This window comes from Dasypus novemcinctus, chromosome 15 (assembly GCF_030445035.2).
Source record: "Dasypus novemcinctus isolate mDasNov1 chromosome 15, mDasNov1.1.hap2, whole genome shotgun sequence".
Lineage (NCBI taxonomy): Eukaryota > Metazoa > Chordata > Mammalia > Cingulata > Dasypodidae > Dasypus > Dasypus novemcinctus.
Window position 1 is genome coordinate 97,810,023 of NC_080687.1, and position 20,155 is coordinate 97,830,177.

At 40.6% G+C, this 20,155-nt stretch overlaps 1 protein-coding gene and 1 long non-coding RNA gene across 2 annotated transcripts in view; one reads left to right on the forward strand and one right to left on the reverse strand.

Annotated features, from left to right (window-relative positions):
- Positions 1 to 2,727: 2,727 nt before the first annotated feature.
- Positions 2,728 to 6,615, reverse strand: LOC131273469 (uncharacterized). Its single transcript, XR_009180712.2, has 2 exons — positions 6,076 to 6,615; positions 2,728 to 5,611 (listed from the first exon to the last, which is right to left on the reverse strand). It is a non-coding gene; the product is annotated as an uncharacterized lncRNA (long non-coding RNA).
- The window catches only part of NUDT15 (nudix hydrolase 15), a 30,020-nt gene continuing 15,386 nt past the window's right edge, over positions 5,522 to 20,155 (forward strand). The window contains exon 1 of the mRNA XM_058276702.1: positions 5,522 to 5,679. Within this exon, the coding sequence (XP_058132685.1) occupies positions 5,522 to 5,679 (158 nt within the window). The remainder of the gene's footprint in view (positions 5,680 to 20,155) is intronic.

Below are 20,155 nucleotides of genomic sequence, written 5' to 3' on the forward strand. Positions count from 1 at the left end.
GGGAGAAGAAAACCATTACATACAAGGCGTGTCCAGTAAGATGTAGTGTGGATTTCTCATCAGAAACCAGAGGCAAGAAGATACTATTAGGATACTGAAAGAGAAAAACTGCCAGGTGAGAATTCCTTATCCAGCAAAATTATCCTTCAGGTATGAAAATGAGTATAAAATATTCACAATCAAACAGAAAATAAGAGGTTTGTAAAAAAAAAAAAAAAAAAAAAAAGAATCACCTTTGCAGGAAGTATTAAAGGCAGCCTTAGAGCCTGAAAAAAAAAAAGACAAGAGAGAGAGGCTTGGAGGAGAAACTCACCTTAGACCCAGGGATACAAACAAGCTGAAAATGAAAGGGTGGAAAAAGATACTCCACACAAAGAGCAACCAAAAAAGAGCAGGGGTAGCTATAGTAATATTGGACAAAACAGACTGTAAATGCAAAAAAAAGCTATAAGTGATACAGAAGGCCATTATATATTAATAAAAGGGACAATTCATCAGGAAGATATAACAGTCATAAATATCTATGCACCTAACCAGGTGAGACAAACTATGACAAAACTGAAGGGAGAAACAGACATCTCTACAATAATAGTTGGAGACATCACCACTCCACTTACATCATTAGATAGAACAACTAGCAGATCGACAAGGAAACAGAGAACTTGAACAATATGATAAATGAGTTAGACCTAACAGACATATACAGAACACTGCATCCAAACTCAGAGGGTTATACATTCTTCTCAAGTGCCCAAAGAGCTTTCTGTAGGATAGATCACATTAGGGCACAATGCAGTTCTCAATAAATATAAAACAATTCAAATTATACAAAGCACCTTCTGCTTTGGAATGAATCTGGAAATCAATAATGGACAGGAAAAAGGTAAATTGACAAATGTGTGGAGGCTAAACAACACACTTGTAAATAATCAGATGGTCAAAAGAAATTGTGAGTGAAAGCTGTAAATATATTGAAACAAATGAAAACAGTAGCACAACTTATCAAAACTTAAGAGATGCAGCGAAGGCAGTCTAGAGAGGTATGTGTATAGCCCTAAATACCTATATTAAAAAAGAAAAGGGGAGCAGATGTGGCTCAAGCAGTTGGGTGCCTGCTGCCCACACCAGAGGTCCCAGGTTTGTTCCCCATGCCTCTTAAAGAAGAAAAACAAACAAAAAGCAGACATCAAGCAAAAACAATGAGCAGACAATGAGCAAAAACAAAAGCAGGGAGCAAAAGTGGCTTAAACAGTTGAGCACCCACCTCCCACATGGGTGGTCCTGGCTTTGGTTCCCTGTGCCTCCTAAAGAAAAAACAAATAGACAAAGAGCAGACAATGAACACAAACAACAAGCAAACAGACTAGGGAGCCATGGAATGGGGGTTGGAAGAAAGAGCTAAACTTAAAGACTTAACTGAACACTAGAGAAACTAGAAAAAGAACAGCAAACCAACCCCAAAGCAAAGAGAAAGAAATCACCAAGATTACAGCAGAAATAAATGAAATTGAGAACAACAACAACAGCCAAAAATATATATATAGAGAGAGAGAGAGAAAATCAACAAAACCAAAAGCTGGTTCTTTGAGAAGAGCAATAAAATTGACTTGGCCCAGCATTTAGGGCATCCGTCTACCACATGGGAGGTCCGTGGTTCAAACCCTGGGCCTCCTTGACCCATGTGGAGCTGGCCCATGTGCAGTGCTGATGTGCGCAAGAAGTGCCCTGCCATGCAGGGGTGTCCCCCATGTAGGGGAGCCCCACACACAAGGAGTGCGCCCCATAAGGAGAGCTGCCCAGCGCGAAAGTGCAGCCTGCCCAGGAATGGCACCACCCACACGGAGAGCTGACACAACAAGATGACGCAACAAAGAGAAACACAGATGCCTGTGCTATTGACAACAACAGAAGCAGACAAAGAGGAAGGCAGAGCAGGTGGACACAGAGAACAGACAACTGGGGTGGGGGATGGATGGGAAGGGGAGAGAAACAAATAAATAAATAAATCTTTTTTAAAAAATTGACAAAGCCCTAGCTAGACTAAGGAAGACAAAATGGGAGAAGATGCAAATAAATACAAGCAGAAATGAAAGGAGGGAAGTTACAAATACTCCCACAAAAATAAAAAAGGATCATAAGAGGATATTATGAGAAACTGTATGCCAACAAACTAGACAGCCTAGATGAAATGGACAAATTCCTAGAAATGCACAAACAACTTACACTGATGCTACAAGAAATACAAGAGCTTAACAAACCAACACATTTAAAGAGATTGAATCCATCATCAAAAATCTCCCAGCAAAGAAAAGCCCACAATCATATGGCTTCACAGGTGAATTCTACCAAGTATTTTGAAAAAAATTAACACTATTCCTGTTTACACTTTTCCAAAAAATTGAAGAGGAGGAAAAATTACCCAACACATTTTATGAAGCCAACATCACCCAAACACCAAAGCCAGATAAAAACACTACAAGAAAAGAAAATTACAGACCAATCTCTATAATGAACATAGATGCAAAAATTCTCAACAAAATACTTGCAAATCAAATCCAACAGCATATCAAAAGACTTATACTTCATGACCAAGTGGGATTTCCTAGTATGCAAGGCAATGTAAGAAAAGCAATCAGTGTAATACACCACATTGACAAACTGAAAAGAAAAAAACCACATGATCATGTCAATCAATGCAGGAAAGGCATGCAACAAAATCCAGCATCCTTTCTTTTTTTTTCTTTTTTAATGCTTTTATTTATTTTTAAAAGATACATAGATCACACAAAATGTTACATTAAAAAAAATAGGAGGTTCCCATATGCCCCACTCCCCACACCCCCCACTTTTCTCCCATCAACAACATCTTTCATTAGTGTGGTATATTCACTGCAATTGATGAATACATTTTGGAGCACAGCTACCCAGCATGGATTATAGTTTACATTGTAGTTTACACTCTCTCCCAGTCCATTCAGTGGGCTATAGCAGGATATATAATGTCCTGCAATATCTTATTCAGGACAACTCCAAGTCCCAAAAATGCTCCCATATCACGCTACTCCTTTTCCCTCTCCCTGCCTTCAGCAACTCCAGTGGCCACTGGTCTCCTCATCAATGATATAATTTCTTCCATTGCTAGAGTCACCATATAGTATAGTGACAATAGTTCTATAGTAGAATACCAGTAAATCCACGCTAGTCCATATTTTATTCCCCCATCCTGAGGATTCTGGGATGGCAATGCCCACTCCACCTCTCAATTGAGAAGGGGCTTTCATCCCACATGGCTGATGGCAGCATCCTTTCTTGATAAAAGCACTTCAAAAGATAGAAGAAAAATTCCTCAATATGATAAAGTCATGTATGAAAAACCCACAGCCAATATTGTACTCAATGGAGAAATGTTGAAAGCTTTCCCTCTAAGATCAGAAACAACAGGGAAACAGACTTGGCCCAGTGGTTAGGGCGTCCGTCTACCACCTGGGAGGTCCGCGGTTCAAACCCAGAGCCTCCTTGACCCGTGTGGAGCTGGCCCATGCGCAGTGCTGATGCACTCAAGGAGTGCCCTGCCACGCAGGGGTGTCCCCTGCGTAGGGGAGCCCCACGTGCAAGGAGTGCACCCCGTAAGGAGAGCCGCCCAGTGCGAGAGAAAGTGCAGCCTGCCCAGGAATGGCGCGGCCCACACTTCCGCTGACGACAACAGAAGCGGACAAAGAAACAAGACACAGCAAATAGACACAGAAAACAAACCTCTGAGGGAGGGAAGGGAATTAAATAAATAAATAAATCTTAAAAAAAAAAAAAGAAACAAGACAAGGCTGCCCACTGTCACCATAGTTCTTCAACATTTGTACTAGAAGTTCCAGCTAGAGCAATTAGAAAAAAAAATAATAATAAAGGCATCCAAATAGGGAAAGAGGAAGTAAAACTCTCACTCTTTGTGGATGACATGATCCTAGAGAAAATTCTCAAATGTCTATAACAAAGCTATTTGAGCTAATAAATGAGTTTGGCAAAGTGGCAGGATTCAAGATCGTGACAGTTTGATATTATTTATGAATTCCAGGAAAAGATATTTGATTATATTTGTAAACTGATCTGTTCCTCTGGGTCCTTTGTTTTCCCTTGGGAAAAAAAAATAACAAAACCAAACCACCACCACCACCACCCCCACCCCAACAACAAACAAAATAAAGGAAAAAACCAACTTAGGGAAGCTGATTTTGTTAAGTGGCTGAGAGCTGGCTTCAGACATACTAGGTCCTGGGTTCAATCCCTGGCCTCCTATACCTCAAAAACAAAAAACACAACGCAATTTTTAAAATGGGCAAAAGACTTGAATAGACATTTATACAAAGAAAAAAATACAAATGGCAAAAAAAGAAGAAATGTTCACCGTCACAAATTCTTAGGGAATTGTAAATCAAAAATACAGTGCGATTTCATTTCACACTTATAAGAATGACCACTAATAAAAAGACAGAACTACAAGTGTTGGAGAGGATGCAGAGAGATAGGAACACTTATTCACTTTTGGTGGGAATGCAGAAGGGTACAGCCACTGTGGAGGACTGTTTGGCAGTTCCTAAAGAAGCAGTTCCTGCAATACCACTACTGGATATATAACCAGAAGAACTGAGAACAATGACATGAATAGACATCTGCACAGCAGTGTTCATAGCGTTATTCACTATTACAAAAGAAAGAAACAACCCAGGTGCCCATCAACCAATGAATGGATAAACAAACTGTGGTGTAGTCACAGTTTGGTGGAATATTATGCAACAGTAAGAAGAAATGAAGTCCTAAAGCATATGACAACATGGATAACCTGGAGGACATTAAATGAAGCAACCCAGACACAAAAGGGCAAATACTGCATGATTACATTACTATGAACTAAAGAGATTGTGTAACATACTGTATGGTTCCATTTTTATAAAACGCAAATATAAATCAATTTATAAAGATGGAGAAAAAAATAAGTAAATCCTCCCCATCCAGAGACTACTCTTTCGTACAACTCCGATTCTGCTGGAATTTTGTGTACTGTCTGCAAAGATCTAGAGCAGTAGTGTCTGTTTTTCCTCCAGCATAAGTAGTACATTGTTCCAGCACACTTTGATTAGTCCTTGTCCTCCCTCCCCCCACCACGATTTGTGAATATTTCTTAATCATATTTACTCTAGGATTTCTCTATACTTTCTGTCCTTGCCCCCGTACCACACTGATTTGGGTTCTAGTGGAAATGTGTTCAGTATGCTGGGGAGTGTCGTTCAAGAAAAATGGATAAGATGTGCACGGGCACAGAGGTTTATAAAAGCAGGTGGCTTGTGAAAAGCATGGGGTGGAACTATCTGCCAGCGCTTCCACGGGCACGTCGTCCTTTGGCGAAACCCTCACGCGACAAGACACGCCACCCACGAACGCGAGCGGACCGCGCCGGTGGGGTTGCCGCTAGGGGGGCGACGCGCGAGCGGGGCTACGTCACTTCCTGCGCAGCGGGGGTCCCCGCGCCATGGCCGCGTGCGCGGAGCTGCGGGGCCCGCGTCCCGGGGTCGGGGTCGGAGTCGTGGTGACCAGCGGCAGCCATCCTCGTTGTATCCTCCTGGGGAAGAGGAAAGGAACCGTCGGAGCCGGCAGTTTCCAGCTTCCCGGGGGCCACCTGGAGTTCGGGTGAGCCGCCGCCTGGGACCCGCCGAGGCGGAACGAGCGAGGCCGGGAGTGAGGCGCGCGGGTCGGCGCGCGTGCGCAGTGCGTGCGGGCCGTTTTTCGCGCGTTCGGCTCTCCTGCCTCCGTACCCCGCTGTGAGCCCCGAGTGCGCTCGGCCGCCGCCTGGGGTTGCCCTTCGGGCCGTGCCTTTTCTTGGTGCTGGTTCGCGGGGGAGGGCGAGCGGGCGCTGGTGAGCTCGGCAGCCCGCGGCGCCGGTGCCGCAGGCGTCCTGGGGGTTTCGCGGCCCGCGCCCACCGCTCCCCCGCCTCCCGGTTTGGTTGCGCTCCGACAGCGCACCCCGGCGAGGGAAACGGCGCCTCCCTTTCTTCATCTGTGAGGCGGGGAAGGTGGAGGAAGTACCTGCCTCATCCCTTGATTTGATGGTGTGTCAGACGGACGCGGGAAGGCGGGCAGTTCGAATTGGTTCCTCACGAGGGTGAAGGAAGCGTGGGGTGATGCCAAAAGGTGGATTCTGACGTGAGAATAAGGCGAAAACAGCTGACGGCCCTCTGACGCGGCGCTTGTCTTTATTATGGAACGCTTCACAACTACGTAAATGCAGAGAAGATGCCTGTGAATGCCGGTGTACCCCACTCAGCGGGCTCCTGCCTCTCCCACCCACGCTCCCAGTGATACTGAGCAAAAGGGGTTCTTTTCTCCCATTGTGGCTTTAAAGCCGATTTCTGGGGCACCAGGGTTTTAAAGAAAGAGTTTTATTGGTTGTGCAAGCAATGGAGCACAGTGACCTGGCCCCAAATTGCCTGCCCGATCTGCAGACATTCTAATATTTCATAACGTTGGGGTGCCAATGAATAATTGGGGTGGAGCCGAACACAGGTTTTTTTCGTTAATAAACATTAAGGGCCTAAATAGGACAGTAGCTGAACTCCCGCCTCCGTTTTGTAGCCCCCCCCATCCTGTTTTACAAGTTTAAAGTCTTATGATGGCTAGACACACCTCTGTTTATTGAGGAAGAAACCTGAGCCAGCCCCACCCCAATTACTCATTAGCCTAAACCTGCCTGTCTTTTGCTGCTGTTAAAGCTATCAGAATTTCTGCAGACTTTTAGGCTCTTAGGCCGCTGACCTCGTGGCTATGCACTAGCAAACTCTCTTTAAAACCCCTTTCTCGCAGAAGTTGATTAATGAGGTGCATCAGGCAGAGGAACCCACTTTTCCTTAGTACCAAGAATTTGCCTCTAATAGGCTTTTAAAAAACACATAACCACAATATCATTTTAACATAATTTTTATGTGCTATCATTTTACCATCATATCACTTTTTTTTCTATTTTTTTTATTTTTACAGAAGTTTAGCTTCCATAAATGTTACATAAAAATACAGGGGATTCCCTTACATCCTTCCCACACTCTCCCACATTAACATCTTTGATTTGTGTGGTACATTTGTTACAGTTGATGAACACATATTGAATCATTGTACTATCCAAAGACTAGTTTACGTTATAGTTTACACTTCGCACTGCACAATTTTACAGATTTTGGAAAAAGGGTAAAATAACCTGTATCCATCATTGCAATGTCATGCAGTACAATTCCAGTGTCCTCAAAATGCCCCCATGTTACACATCTTCGCTCAGAACCTCTGGTGGCCACTGTCTTTATATCAATGATACATGTTCTTCCCATTGCCAGAATAATCATAAGTTTACTTTAGTCCATAGTTGCTTTCCACACTTATGTTTAATTATTCTGCAATCTTGAGGATTTGGGGATGGTCATGCCCACCCAATCTCCCATTGAGAGAGGACTTAGATCCCATGGGGCAGATGAATGGAACTGTATTGCTTGCAGTTGCAGATGCTCTCCTTCCTGTGATGGGTGCTGTCCATCATCATCCTTTCGTTAGTTGTCCTGGGTGAGTCCAGTGAACTGGTAAGTAGGTGCTGCAGCTCTGCTCAGATTCAGGGCTCAATGGGCATATGAACAGACTGAAGGTTTAAGTCCCTGGGATATATATTAATATTTAACAGGTATTGTGCTAATTATAGGTTCAAATTAAAAGTGCAGAAGAGCCCTGTGTAAGGAATTAAAAATGAGTCTGACTCTGTTACACTGGGGAGCATATATTCCAAGGTAAACCGACAGGGTGCCGAATTCCTGAGATTGTCTGACCTGCCTCACCTGCCTAGATGCCTTTAGAGCAGCCCTCTTGAGCCTGCTGTTTGAAGCACTGTCATTATGACAGTCAGAGAGATCCTGCTGAGACCTGCCTAAGCGTAACCTCTGGAATAACCTCCCAACTCACTTTGAAGTCACTTAGTCATAAAAACACATAATGTTCCCTTTTGCTTTATCTTCAAAGAAGCTTTAGGTTACAGAAGAAAAGTCACATAGAAAATATAGGGGATTGCCGTATGCCCAAACCCCTCCCACTCTCCCACTCTCCCCTATTAATAACATTTCACATGTGTATGGTACATTTGTTACAATTCATAGGCAAATATCAAAGCATTGCTACTAATTTATCAGTGGTTTACATTATGGTTTATGTTTTGCCCCTATTCTTTCATAGCTTTTGACAAAATTTAAAATGGCCTGTATCTGTCATTTGCAAAATCACGCAGAACAGTTCCAATGTCCTTTGTTCCATCTATTCTGTTCTTCCCTTCCCCTTCCCTAGAAACCTATGGTAACCACTAAATTTCAATTTTTGAAGGATAAGGTTCATAGTTACATTCAATAATATGAGAACTTGACCTATTGATTTGTTTTCTTTTACTAGATACTGCCTATGTTCTCAAAAGATTCTAACCCCTCTAATTTAGAACATAACAGAACTCTCTAGGATGGAATTTTAATATTTTCTTGTTTATCGTGTGGGTCACTATACCCTGATATAGTGAATAATACCTCTATGAACATTGGTGTGCATGTATCTGTTTGTAATCCTGCTTTCAGTTCTTCTGGGTATGTACCCAGGAGTGGGATTGCTGGATCATATGACAGGTCTTTTTTTTTTTTTAGATGTATTTTTTTTCTCTCCCCCTCCCTGCCCGTTGTCTGCTCCCTGTGTCCATTTGCTGTGTTCTTCTGTGTCCATTTGTGTTCTTGTCAGCAGCATTGGAAATCTGTGTCTCTTTTTGTTGTGTCATCTTGCTGTCATCCGCGTGTGTGGTGCCACTCCTGGCTAGACTGCACTTTTTTTGCACTGGGCGGTTCTCCTAACGGGGCGCACTCCTTGCGTGTGGGGCTCCCCTATGCGGGGGACACCCCTGCATGGCACGGCACTCCTTGCGTGCATCAGTAATGCATGTGGGCCAGCTCACACATGGGTCAGGAGGCCTAGGGTTTGAACCCTGGACTTCCCATGTGGTAGGCGGACACTCTATCAGTTAAGCCAAATCTGCTTCCCCATATGGCATTTCTATAGTTAGCTTCTCGAGGAACCACCAAACTGTCCTCTACAATGGCTGCACCATTCTACATTCCACCAGAAGTGGTTGAGTGTTCCCTTTCCTCCACATCCTCTCCAAAACTTGTAGTTCTCTGTTTTTTAAGAGCAGCCAGTCTAATGGGTGTACAATGATATCTTATTCTAGTTTTGATTTGCATTTCCCTGATAGCTAGTGATGTTGAGCATCTTTTCATGTGCTTTTCAGCCATTTGTGTTTATTCTTTGGAGAAGTGTCTATTCAACTCTCTTGTCCATTTTTAAATAGGTTGTTTGTCTTTTTATTTTAAAGATACAGGATTTCTTTATATATTCTGGATATTAGGCCCTTATCAGATAGATGGCTACCAAATATTTTCTCCCACTAAGTAGGCTACCATTTCACTTTCTTAACAAACTCCTTTAAAGCACAAATGTTTTTATTTTTGAGGAGGTCTCATTTATCTATTTTATCTTTCGTTATGCATGCTTTGGGTGTAAAGTTCATGAAAACATTTCTGACTACAGGTCTCACAGATGCTTGCCAACATTATCTGTAGGAGCTTTGCAGTCTTTGCTCTTATATTTAGGTCTTTGATCCATCTTGAGTTAATTTTTGTATCAGGCGTGAGATGGTGATGTTCTGTCATTTCTTTTGGATATGGATAGCTGGTTCTCCAAGCACCATTTGTTGAAGAGGCCATTCTGTCCCAGTTGAGTGGGCTTGGTGGGCTTGTTGAATATCAGTTGACCATATATGAGAGGCTCTATATCAGAACTCTCAGTTCTGTTCCACTGTTGGTGTGTCTATCCTTTCCAATAATGTGCAGTTTTGACCACTGTAGCTTCGTAGTATGCTTTAAAGTCAGGTAGTATGGTTCCTCCAATTTAGTTTTTCTTTTACAAAATGTTTTTGGCTATTCAGGGACCCTTGCTGTTCCGAATAAATTTCCTAATTAGCTTTTTCAATACAGTAAAAAATACTGTTGTAATTTTTATTGGAATTGCACTAAATCTGTAAATCAGTTTGGTTTAGGACAGACATCTTAATGATGTTTAGTCTTCCAATCTATGAACATGGAATACTCTTCCATTTATTTAGGTCTTCTTTGATTTCCTTTGACAATGCTGTATACTTTTCTGAGTACAAGTCCTTCACATCAAATATTCCTAGATATTTGATTCTTTTAGTTGCTGTTGTAAGTAGAATTTTTTTCTTGATTTCTTCTTCAGATTGCTCATTATTGGTGTATAGAAATGCTACTGACTGTTGCATGTTGATCTTATATCCTGCCACTTTACTGAACTCATTTATCAGCTCTGGAATCTTTGTTGTAGATTTCTCAGGGCTTTCTATGTATAGGATCATGTCTCTGCAGATAGTGAAATATTTACTGCTTCCTTTCCAACTTAGATGCCTATTATATCATTTTCTTGCCTAAGTACTTGAACAAGTACTTCTAACACAATGTTAAATAAGAGTGGTGTATTAGTCATCCAAAGGGGTACTGATGCAAAATACCAGAAATCTGCTGGGTGTTATAAATGTATTTATTTGGGGTAGGCGCTTACAGATACCAGGCCATAAAGCATAAGTAAATTACTTCCCTCACCAAAGTCTATTTCCACATTTTGGAGCAAGATGGCTGCTGACGTCTATGAAGGTTCAGGCTTTCTCAGTTCCTCTGAGCTCAGCTCCTCTGTTTCCTCCACAAGGTCAGCTGTAGACTATCAGGCGAATGGCTCTGTTTCTTTTCCTGGGACTCCAGCTTAAGACTTCAGCATCAAACTCCAACATCAAAACGTCAACATCAGAAACCCCCAACTCTGTTCTTTGCCATGCCTTAATGCCCTAATCGTAACTCAGTCATGCCCAGGTGCAGATCAGAGTACAAACATAATCCAGTATCTATTTTTGGAATTCATCAATAATATCAAAATGCTATAAGTGGTAACAGTAGGCATCCTTGTCTTGTTCCAGATCTTAGAGGGAAAGACTTTAGCATTTCAGCTTGAATATGATGTTAGTTCTGGGTTTTCATACATACCCTTTATCATGTTGAGGAAGTTTCCTTCTATTTCCTCTCTTTTGAAGTGTTTTTAGTCAAAAAAGGATGCTGTATTTTGTCAAATGCTTTTCTGCATCAGTAGAGATGATGTTGTGCAATTTTTTTCTGTCGACCTGTTAATGTGTTATATTACATTGATTTTCTTATGTTGAACCGTCCTTGCATACCAGGAATAAAACCGACTTGATAATGATGTATAATTCATTTGATGTATTGTCAAATACAGTTAGCAAGTGTTTTGCTGAGGATTTTAGCATCCATGTTTATTAGAGAGATTGGCCAGTAGTTTTCTTTTCTTCTGGTGTCTTTATCTGGTTTTGGTATTAGGGTGATGTTGGCATCCTAGAATGAGTGAGGTAATGTTCCCTCCACTTGTATTTTTTAGAAGAGTTTAAGCAGGATTGGTGTTATGTCTTTCCAGAATGATTGGTAGAATTTGCCTGTGAAGCCGTCTGGTCCTGGATTCTTCTTAGTTGGGAGGTTTTTGATGACTAATTCAATCTCATTATATGTGATTGGTCTGTTGAGTAATCAGTTTCTTTCATTGTTTTAGGCTACTTGGGGGCTTCTAGAAATTTGTCCATTTAATTTAAGCTATCTATCTTGTTGGCATGCAGTTTTTCAAAGTATCCTCTTATGATACTCTTAATTTCTTTGGGATCAGTGGTGTATCCCCTCCCTCAATTTTTATCTATTTGCATCTTCTCTCTTTTTTTCTTATTAGTCTAGCTAAGGGTTTGTCAATTTTATTAATCTTCTCAAAGAACAAGTGCTTTTTTTTTTCTATTTTAAGGCTCCTTTTAATTTTTAACCAGTATGGTATATTAGTTATGCTTTTTAAAAATAATATATGAGTTCATACTGATATTTCTTATATATATATAGTTAACAAATCAATTTTATTGATACATATTAATATAGCATACAATTCATAGAAAGTGTCCAATCATTGGTATTTGGTATAAAACACTTAGTTGTGCATTCATCACCTCAGTCATATTAGAGCATTTTTATTATTTCAATAATAATAATAAACAATAAACAATCAAGATACGTTTTCCCCTTTCAATCTCTCTGTATTTCCTCTGCTGTACATGGCTGCTATTTCTGGCTATTCATGCACAATTATTTATTAAGCAGTTATATTGAGATATATTCTCATACCATGTGATATATCTAAAGTATATAATCAATAGCTTTTACTGTAATCACAATGTTGTGCATTCTTCATCACAAAGCTTTTGGTTTTGTTAAATTTTTCTAGCACTTTGTCTCAATTTCAGTTAGCTCTGCGCTAATCTTTAGTCTTTCTTTCTTTCTGCTTGCTTTGGGCTTGGTTCTTTTTCTAGTTCCTCCAGATGTGCAGTTAGGTCTTTGATTTTAGCTCTTCTTTTTTAAAATAGGCATTTATGGCTATAAATTTCCCTCTCCATACTGCTTTTGCTACATCTCATATTTTTGATACATTATGTTCTCATTTTCTTTGTTTCAAGGTAGTTAGTGGTTTCTTTTACAATTTCCCCCTTAGCCCACTGATTGTCTAAGAGTGTGTTGTTTAACTTCCATTATCTTTGTGCCTATTCTGGTTCTCTGCCCCTTTCTGATTTCTCACTACATTCCATTGTGATCAGAGAAATTACTCTGTATAATTTCAATCATTCTGAATTTGATGAGAGTTGTTCTGTGACCTAGTATGTGGTCTATCCTTGAAAATGACCTCTGTGCACTTGAGAAGAATATATATCCCACAGTATTTGGGTGTAATGTTCTGTGTATGTCTATCAGGTCTAGATCCTTTAATGTATTATTCAAGGTCTCTGTTTTCTTTTTTGACCCTCTGTGGAGGTGTTCTGTCTAATGGTGATAATGGTGACAATGGTGTATTAAAATCCCCCACTGTAATTGTGGAGGCATTTATTTCTCCATTTAGTTTTTCCAATGTTTGCCACATGTATTTTAGGTCACCCTGGCTAGGTGCATAAATGTTTATGATTGCTCTTTCTTTTTGATAGATTACCTTTCTATTGATACATAGTGTCCTTCTTTGCCTCTTACAGTAGTTTTGCATTTAAAGTCTATTTTGTTCAATATTAGTATAACTACTCCCACCCTTTTTTGGTTATTGTTTGTATGTAAAATAGTTTTCCAACCATTCACTTGCAACCTCCTTGCATCCATGGGTCTACGGTAAGTTTCTTGTAGACAGGTATAAATGGGTCATATTTCCTAATCCATTCTGCCAATCTTTGTCTCTTGCCTAGGAAGTTTAATCCATTAACATTCAATGTTACTACTATCAAGGCAGTATTTATATTAGCCATATTTTCTTTAGGTTTATGTATGTCATATTTTGTTTTAATTTCCCTTTTTATCTTTGTAGTTATTCTTAATAATCTTCTTTTCAACACTCCTCCAACCCTCTCCTGTTTTTTCCTTTCAACTTGCAGGTCTTCCTTTAGTATTTCTTGAAGGGCAGGTTTCTTATTTATAAACTCTCAGTTTCTTTTTATCTGTGAATATTTTAAACTCTCCCTCATTTTTGAATGCCAGCTTTGCTGGATATAGAATTCTTGGCTAACCGTTGGTTTTTTGTTTGCTTGTTTGTTTGTTTTTAGCAGCTTATCCATGTCATACTGATGTGGGCTACGGGTGGGAGGCTCTTTGTCTCTTAAGAGATAATCTAAACTATCTGTGACTTGTGGGTGTGGGATGATAAGGGGCTGCAGTCCTGCCCTTGGTGACCATGGCAAGGACTCCAGTCCCAGGAAACAGTTTAACAATGCAAGGTCTATAAACTTTAGGTATTATGGGGAAATGCAAACCAAATATGCTAAAAGCTTATCTAGAATGCCTGAAGTCCGTGCTAAAAGCTTACTAAGATGTGGAAGATGTATATGCTAATTCAAGCCTATTGAGAACTGAAACAAAAGGACCATTTAACCTTTCCTCTCTGTATAAAAGAAACTTGGAAGTCTTGTTCGGGGCTCGGGTTTGCAACAGGAAGCTCCCGAGTCCAGCCGGCTGTCAATAAACCATTTTTCCTTCTCAAAATCATTCCTGAGTCCTGGCCTCTCTGTACACAAATAATTGAACGTCTCTCAAATTCTACAACAATACCACTGCCATCTTACCTCCATGGTTTCAGATGAGAAATCAGCACTTAATCTTATTGAGCTTCCCTTGTATGTGATGGATCTCTTTTCTCTTGCTGATTTTATTTATTTTTTTATTTTTAAAGATTTATTTCTCTCCCCTTTCCCCCCAGCTGTCTGCTCTCTGTGTCCACTTGCTGTGTGTTCCTCTGTATCTGCTTACATTATCTGGCAGCACTGGGAAACTGTGTCTCTTTTTTGTTGCATTACCTTGCTGGATCAGCTCATCATGTGTGTGGCACTACTCCCAAGTAGGCTGTGCTTTTTTCATGCAGGGCAGCTCTCCTTGTAGGGCACATTCCTTGTGTATGGGGCAGCCCTACGCAGGGGTGCCCCTGTGTGGCACAGCACTCCTTGCACACAGCAGCACTGTGTGTGGTCCTGCTCACCACACAGGTCAGGAGGCCCTGGGGATTGAACCCTGGACCCTCCATATGTTGAGCCACATCCGCCTCCCTCTTGCTGCTTTTAGTATTCTCTCTTTGTCTTGAGTGTTTGACAATTTGATAAGTATATGTCTCAGGGTAGGTTTGTTAGGATTTATATTATTTGGGGTATGCTGCACTTCCTGCACTAGTCCCTCCATGTCCCTCAAGAGAGTTGGGAAATTTCCAGCCATTATTTCCTCTAACATTCATGCCCCCTTTCCCTTCTCTTCTTCCTCTGGGAATCCTATAATGCATGTGTTCGTGCAATTCATGTTGTCATTCAATTCCCTGAGATCCTGCTGATTTTTTTCTTTTTCCATCTCTTCTACTATCTGATTTCAGATATATTATCTTTGGTGTCACTAATTCTTTCCTCTGCCTGTTCAAATCTGCTGTTATGTGCTTCCCACATTTTTGTTTGTTTGTTTTGATTTGGTTTTTGAGGTAATGGGGGCCAGAATTGAACCTGGGACCTCATAAATGTCAGCTGCCCTGAATTGGTTTTTTCATTCATTTGCTTATTGTTTTTCTTTTTAGGAGGCTCCAGAACTGAATCGGGACCTCCCATGTGAGAAGCGGGTACTTAACAGCTTGAGCCACATACTCCGCTCTCCATTTTATTTTTGATTTTTTGCATTGGCCATTCATCACCATCAGATCCGTTATTTTTTTATACATATGTTTACGATTTCTTCGGTATGTTCCCCCAGTGTCTTCTTAATATCGTTTTATCTCTTCCTTCACCTCATTAAGTTGATTCATGGTATTTGTTTGGACATCCTTGATTAGTTGTCCCACATCCTGCACCACCTCCTGTTTTTTAGCTTGTTCATTAGACTGAGCCATGTCTTCCTGGCTCAGTATGACTTGTAATTTTTTGTCGATAGGCATCTCTTTATCTTGATGGGCTTAATTCAGATGGTTGGCTTCTGTTTCTATGCTAGGGTTTTTGTTTTGTTTCGTTTTTTTAATAATAAGTTTCCTTTTTCATTTTTGGCTCCTCTTATCCTATATCCTTGTAGTTGTCGTGTTCCCCTGAAAAAATATTAAGACCATAGAAAAGGAAAGAGAGAAAAAGAATAACAGTAATAATAAATAAATAAAAATAGAAAAGGAACCGTACAAGAGCCAGGAAAACAAATAAGTAATAAGAGCGAAAAATCATTAAAAATACAAAGGAGTAAGAATTTAAAAGGTGCATTAAAAATACGAAACAAGAAAAAATAGAAACAAGAATAGTTAAAGTAAGAGAGTGAAATGATGAGAAAGAAGAAGAAAAAGAAAAAAAAGGGACAACCAGCAAGATGGTAGTGGAGTAAGAAGCTCCTAGAGTCAGCTCCTGCTACAGGGCAGTTAGTAAACACCCAGAGCTATCTGGAGCTAGCTGAAGCACCTGCTTGGGGGCTCTAGGAGACCAGAAGAGCATCCTGCGATATCCTTGAAGAAATGGAGGAGACTGCCCATCTGCAGAGAAGATTTTTAAGTAGAGTGCTCCACGCCACAAAGGCCAGTTGGTACCCATTCTCCACTGGAGGCACAAGCCGCCTTGGGAGCTGTTCTGCAGCAGGAATTGAAAGTTCCACTTCCCAAAAAATGGGGGAGGAAGAGATGGTTGGGCACCAACTTCAGCTACTGATGAGTAAATTCAGCAGGCTAAAGTATAATTCTGAGAATAGCTGAAGTTTGAGCCTGTCCAAGTCAGAAAGAGGCCAGGGGCCACCATCTTAACTCTGTACCTGACACGAGGGGAACAGGGAGGACTGAAAACCACAGTGCTAATAGGGAACAGCTTCTTTACATCCAGATCAGATTGCATGTCTAGCCTAAGCCCCAGCCTGATCACTGGGAGAGAGGAGGCTAGGGGCACCTGCACTAGCCTCTCTGCAAAATTACCAGCCAAGCTGTGGAGATGGGTGATTGTCCTACTTTGGCAGCGCAAGCTGCCCCAGAAGCTATTCTGTGGCTGGAATTGGATGCTCCATTTCCCAAAAACAGAAGGAAGAGATGGGTGGCCACTGATTTTGGCTACTGATTAGTAGACTTGGCTGGCTAAGGTATAACCCTAGGAACAGCTAGGGTGTGAATCTGTCCAAGTCAGAAAGAGACTGGTAGCTGCCATTTTGATTCTGCCCCAGCCTGAGGGGAAGCCAGGACCGAAAATCACAGTGATGGTAGGAATGGGTTTCTTTCAGCCATATCAACCTGTAGCCCTAGCCTAGGATTCAGCCCCACCTCTGGCAGGGAGGAGTCTGGTGGGCCCTGCACCAGCCTATCCAGATAATTGCAGATACCTTTGGCTGGCACAGACTGAATCATCAGAAGTCTGTCGAGGCAACTGTGGTCATCTTGGACCCACACTACATAGATTGCTGCTCACACCTGCAGCTCCATCCCTGCCCCAGGCAGGGGAGAAAGGGGCATGAAGCCTCCTCAGTCTCTCTGGGCAACTGCAGTCTAGGCCTGCACGACTTGCATTATTCCACACAGCCATGACTCTGTCCTACCCCTAGCAAAGGAGAAAGTTGGGAGAAGCTTCATCGGTCTCTGGGACAATGAGAGCAGCTTGAGCCTCCACAGCTTATAGCACCAAGTACATCCTTGGCTCCTACTGCACAACCAGCAAAGGAGAAAGGGAGGAAGCCCTAAACTAAAGAGAAAAACTGCACCCAGAATAAATGCTCTGGTAATCCAGATGCCAAGACAACAAAAAAAAGTATAATCTAAACCAAGAAACAGGAAGATATAGCCCAGTTAAAGGAACAAAATAAGCCACCAGATCACATAAAGGAGTTGAGACAACTAATCATAGAATTTCTAACCAAGGGACCAGATTTTCAGGAAATGCTAAAGGGTGTGCTAGAGCCTGAAAAGAAAAGACAGGAGAGAAAGGCCTGGAAGAAAGTCTAGAAATGAAGATTATATCAATTAAAGTTTATTATATCAATTAAAATAAAATATGACAGGTAAAACTCAAATAGGCATAAACTTAACCAAGGATGTAAAGCACTTGTATTCAGAAAACTACAACTCAATCTTAAGTAAAAAAAGACCTAAGTAACTGGAAGAACATTCCATGCTCATGGATTGGAAGACCAAATATCATTAAGATGTCAGTTCTACACAAATTGATACACAGATTCAATGCAATCCTGATAAAAATTCCACCAGGAGTTTTTTTTTTAACTGGAAACATGATTATCAAATTTATTTGAAAGGGTAAGGGCTCCTGAATAGCCAGAAACATCTTAAAAAGGAAAAGCGAACTCTTATCTCCAGACTTTAAACTATATTACCTAGCTATAGTGGTAAAAACAGCATTGTACTGGCATAAAGACAGACATATAGATCAATGGAACCAAATTTATGGTTCAGAAACAGACCCTCACATGTATGGTTAAGTGATTTTTGACTAGCCTGTCAAACCCACACAGCTCAGGCAGAACAGTCCATTCAACAAATGGTGCTGAGAGAATTAGATATTCATAGCTGAAAGAAGGAAAGAGGACCCCTATCTCACACCTTATCCAAAAATTAACTCAACATGGATCAAAAAACTAAAAATAAAAGCAGGAACCATAAAGTTCTAGAAGAAATTGTAGGAAAATATCTTTAAGACCTGGTGGTAGGTGGTGAATTCTTAAAGGAGCTAAGAGGAGGACTTAGTGATGTTTAATGTGTGTAGAAGTTTTAATTAGCTTAAATGTAAAAGTATGGAAATACATGGAGTGGATGGTAACAAATAGTAAATAATGACTAGTTTATAAATGGAGATGTGGCTGAAAATGGTAGTCTAGGTATGTAAATGCCAGTTGACAGAATGCTAGAGAATAATCTAGGAACTGAATAGCACAGTAAACCAAGAGGTGGATGAGAATTGTGTTTGATTGTACAGATACAGGAATATCCTTTGTGAGCTAGAGCAAATGTACATCACTTTTGCAGGGTGGTGGGAATGTGGAGAAGCATGGAAAAAATACAGCTAGAGTGACCTCCAGACTGGTTAGCAATAATAATGTAATACGCTTGCATCTATGCCAAAGATGTTCTGTGTTGATAATGGGGAAGTATGGAAAATGTGTGCCAAATGTACACTATGGACGTGGTAACTATCAGGTGATATTATTTTATCTGTAATAAATGTTCCACCACAGTATGGTATGTTGCTAGATGGATGTTGTTTGGGAATTCTGCACATGTGCATGATTGTTTTATAAGTTTACAACTTCTAGCATAAAAAATATATTTAAAAAATAATAGGTTGGGTTGGGTGAAAAATACACCAAATGCAATATAAAGACTATAATTGATAAGATTTTGACAATATTCTTTCACTATCTGTAAGAAATATCTCACGACAATGCAAGGTGTTGGTGGAAGGTTGGTTTATGGGGCCCCTGTATAATGTTATGCATGTTTGCTTTGTAAGTCTATAACTTTTACTCTACACTTACTGTTTATGTATGTTCATATATAAATGATATAAAGATAATAATAATAGGATGGGTTGGGGGAAAATACTTTGTTTAGTAGTAATATTTTGACAATGCTCTTTAGTCACTAGTTTAAAATGCTTAACAGCAATGCAAGGTATTGATGGTAGGGTGAGGTATGAGGGTCCTGTTGGAGTAGAATTTGAGAGAGGTTCAATTATTTGCGTATAGAGAGGCCAGGACTCAGGAATGATTTTGAGAAGGAAAAATGGTTTATTGATGGCTGGCCGGATTTGGGAGCTTTCTGTTTCAATCCCGAGCCCCAAACAAGATTTTCAAATTTCTTTTATACAGAGAGGTAAGGCCAAATGGTCCCTTTGTTTCAGTTCTCAATAGGCTTGAATTAGCATATATATATTCCACATCTTAGGTAAGCTTTTAGCATGGACTTCAGACATTCTAGATAAGCTTCTAGCATATTTGGTTTTCATTTCCCCTAAATACTTAAAGTTTATAGACCTTGCATTGTTAAACTGTTTCCTGGGACTGGAGTCGTTGCCATTGTCACTAAGGGCAGGACTGCAGCCTCTTACCGTTCCACACCCACAAGTCAGACAGCTTAGGTTATCTCTGAAGAGACAAAGGAGCCTCCCACCCATAGCCCACATCACTGTATGATGCTATATATCTTTATTTTGTAAGTTCACAACAATTACTATATGCTTATTGTTTCTGTATGTTTATGTATGAGTGATATACTTAAATAAATTTTTTTTAAAAGGAAGAAAAGAAAAGGAAACCAAACAAGAAAAGATGGAATAAAACAAAAACAACACTAGAGGGGAAAAGTGAAAGAAAGAAAAAAAATTAAAAACAAAGGAGGAAAAAAAAGGAAACAAAGAAAGAGAAAAGATACAAAAACAACCCAGGAAAAACAGGCTTCCCTCTTAGGCCCCTAGGACCATCTC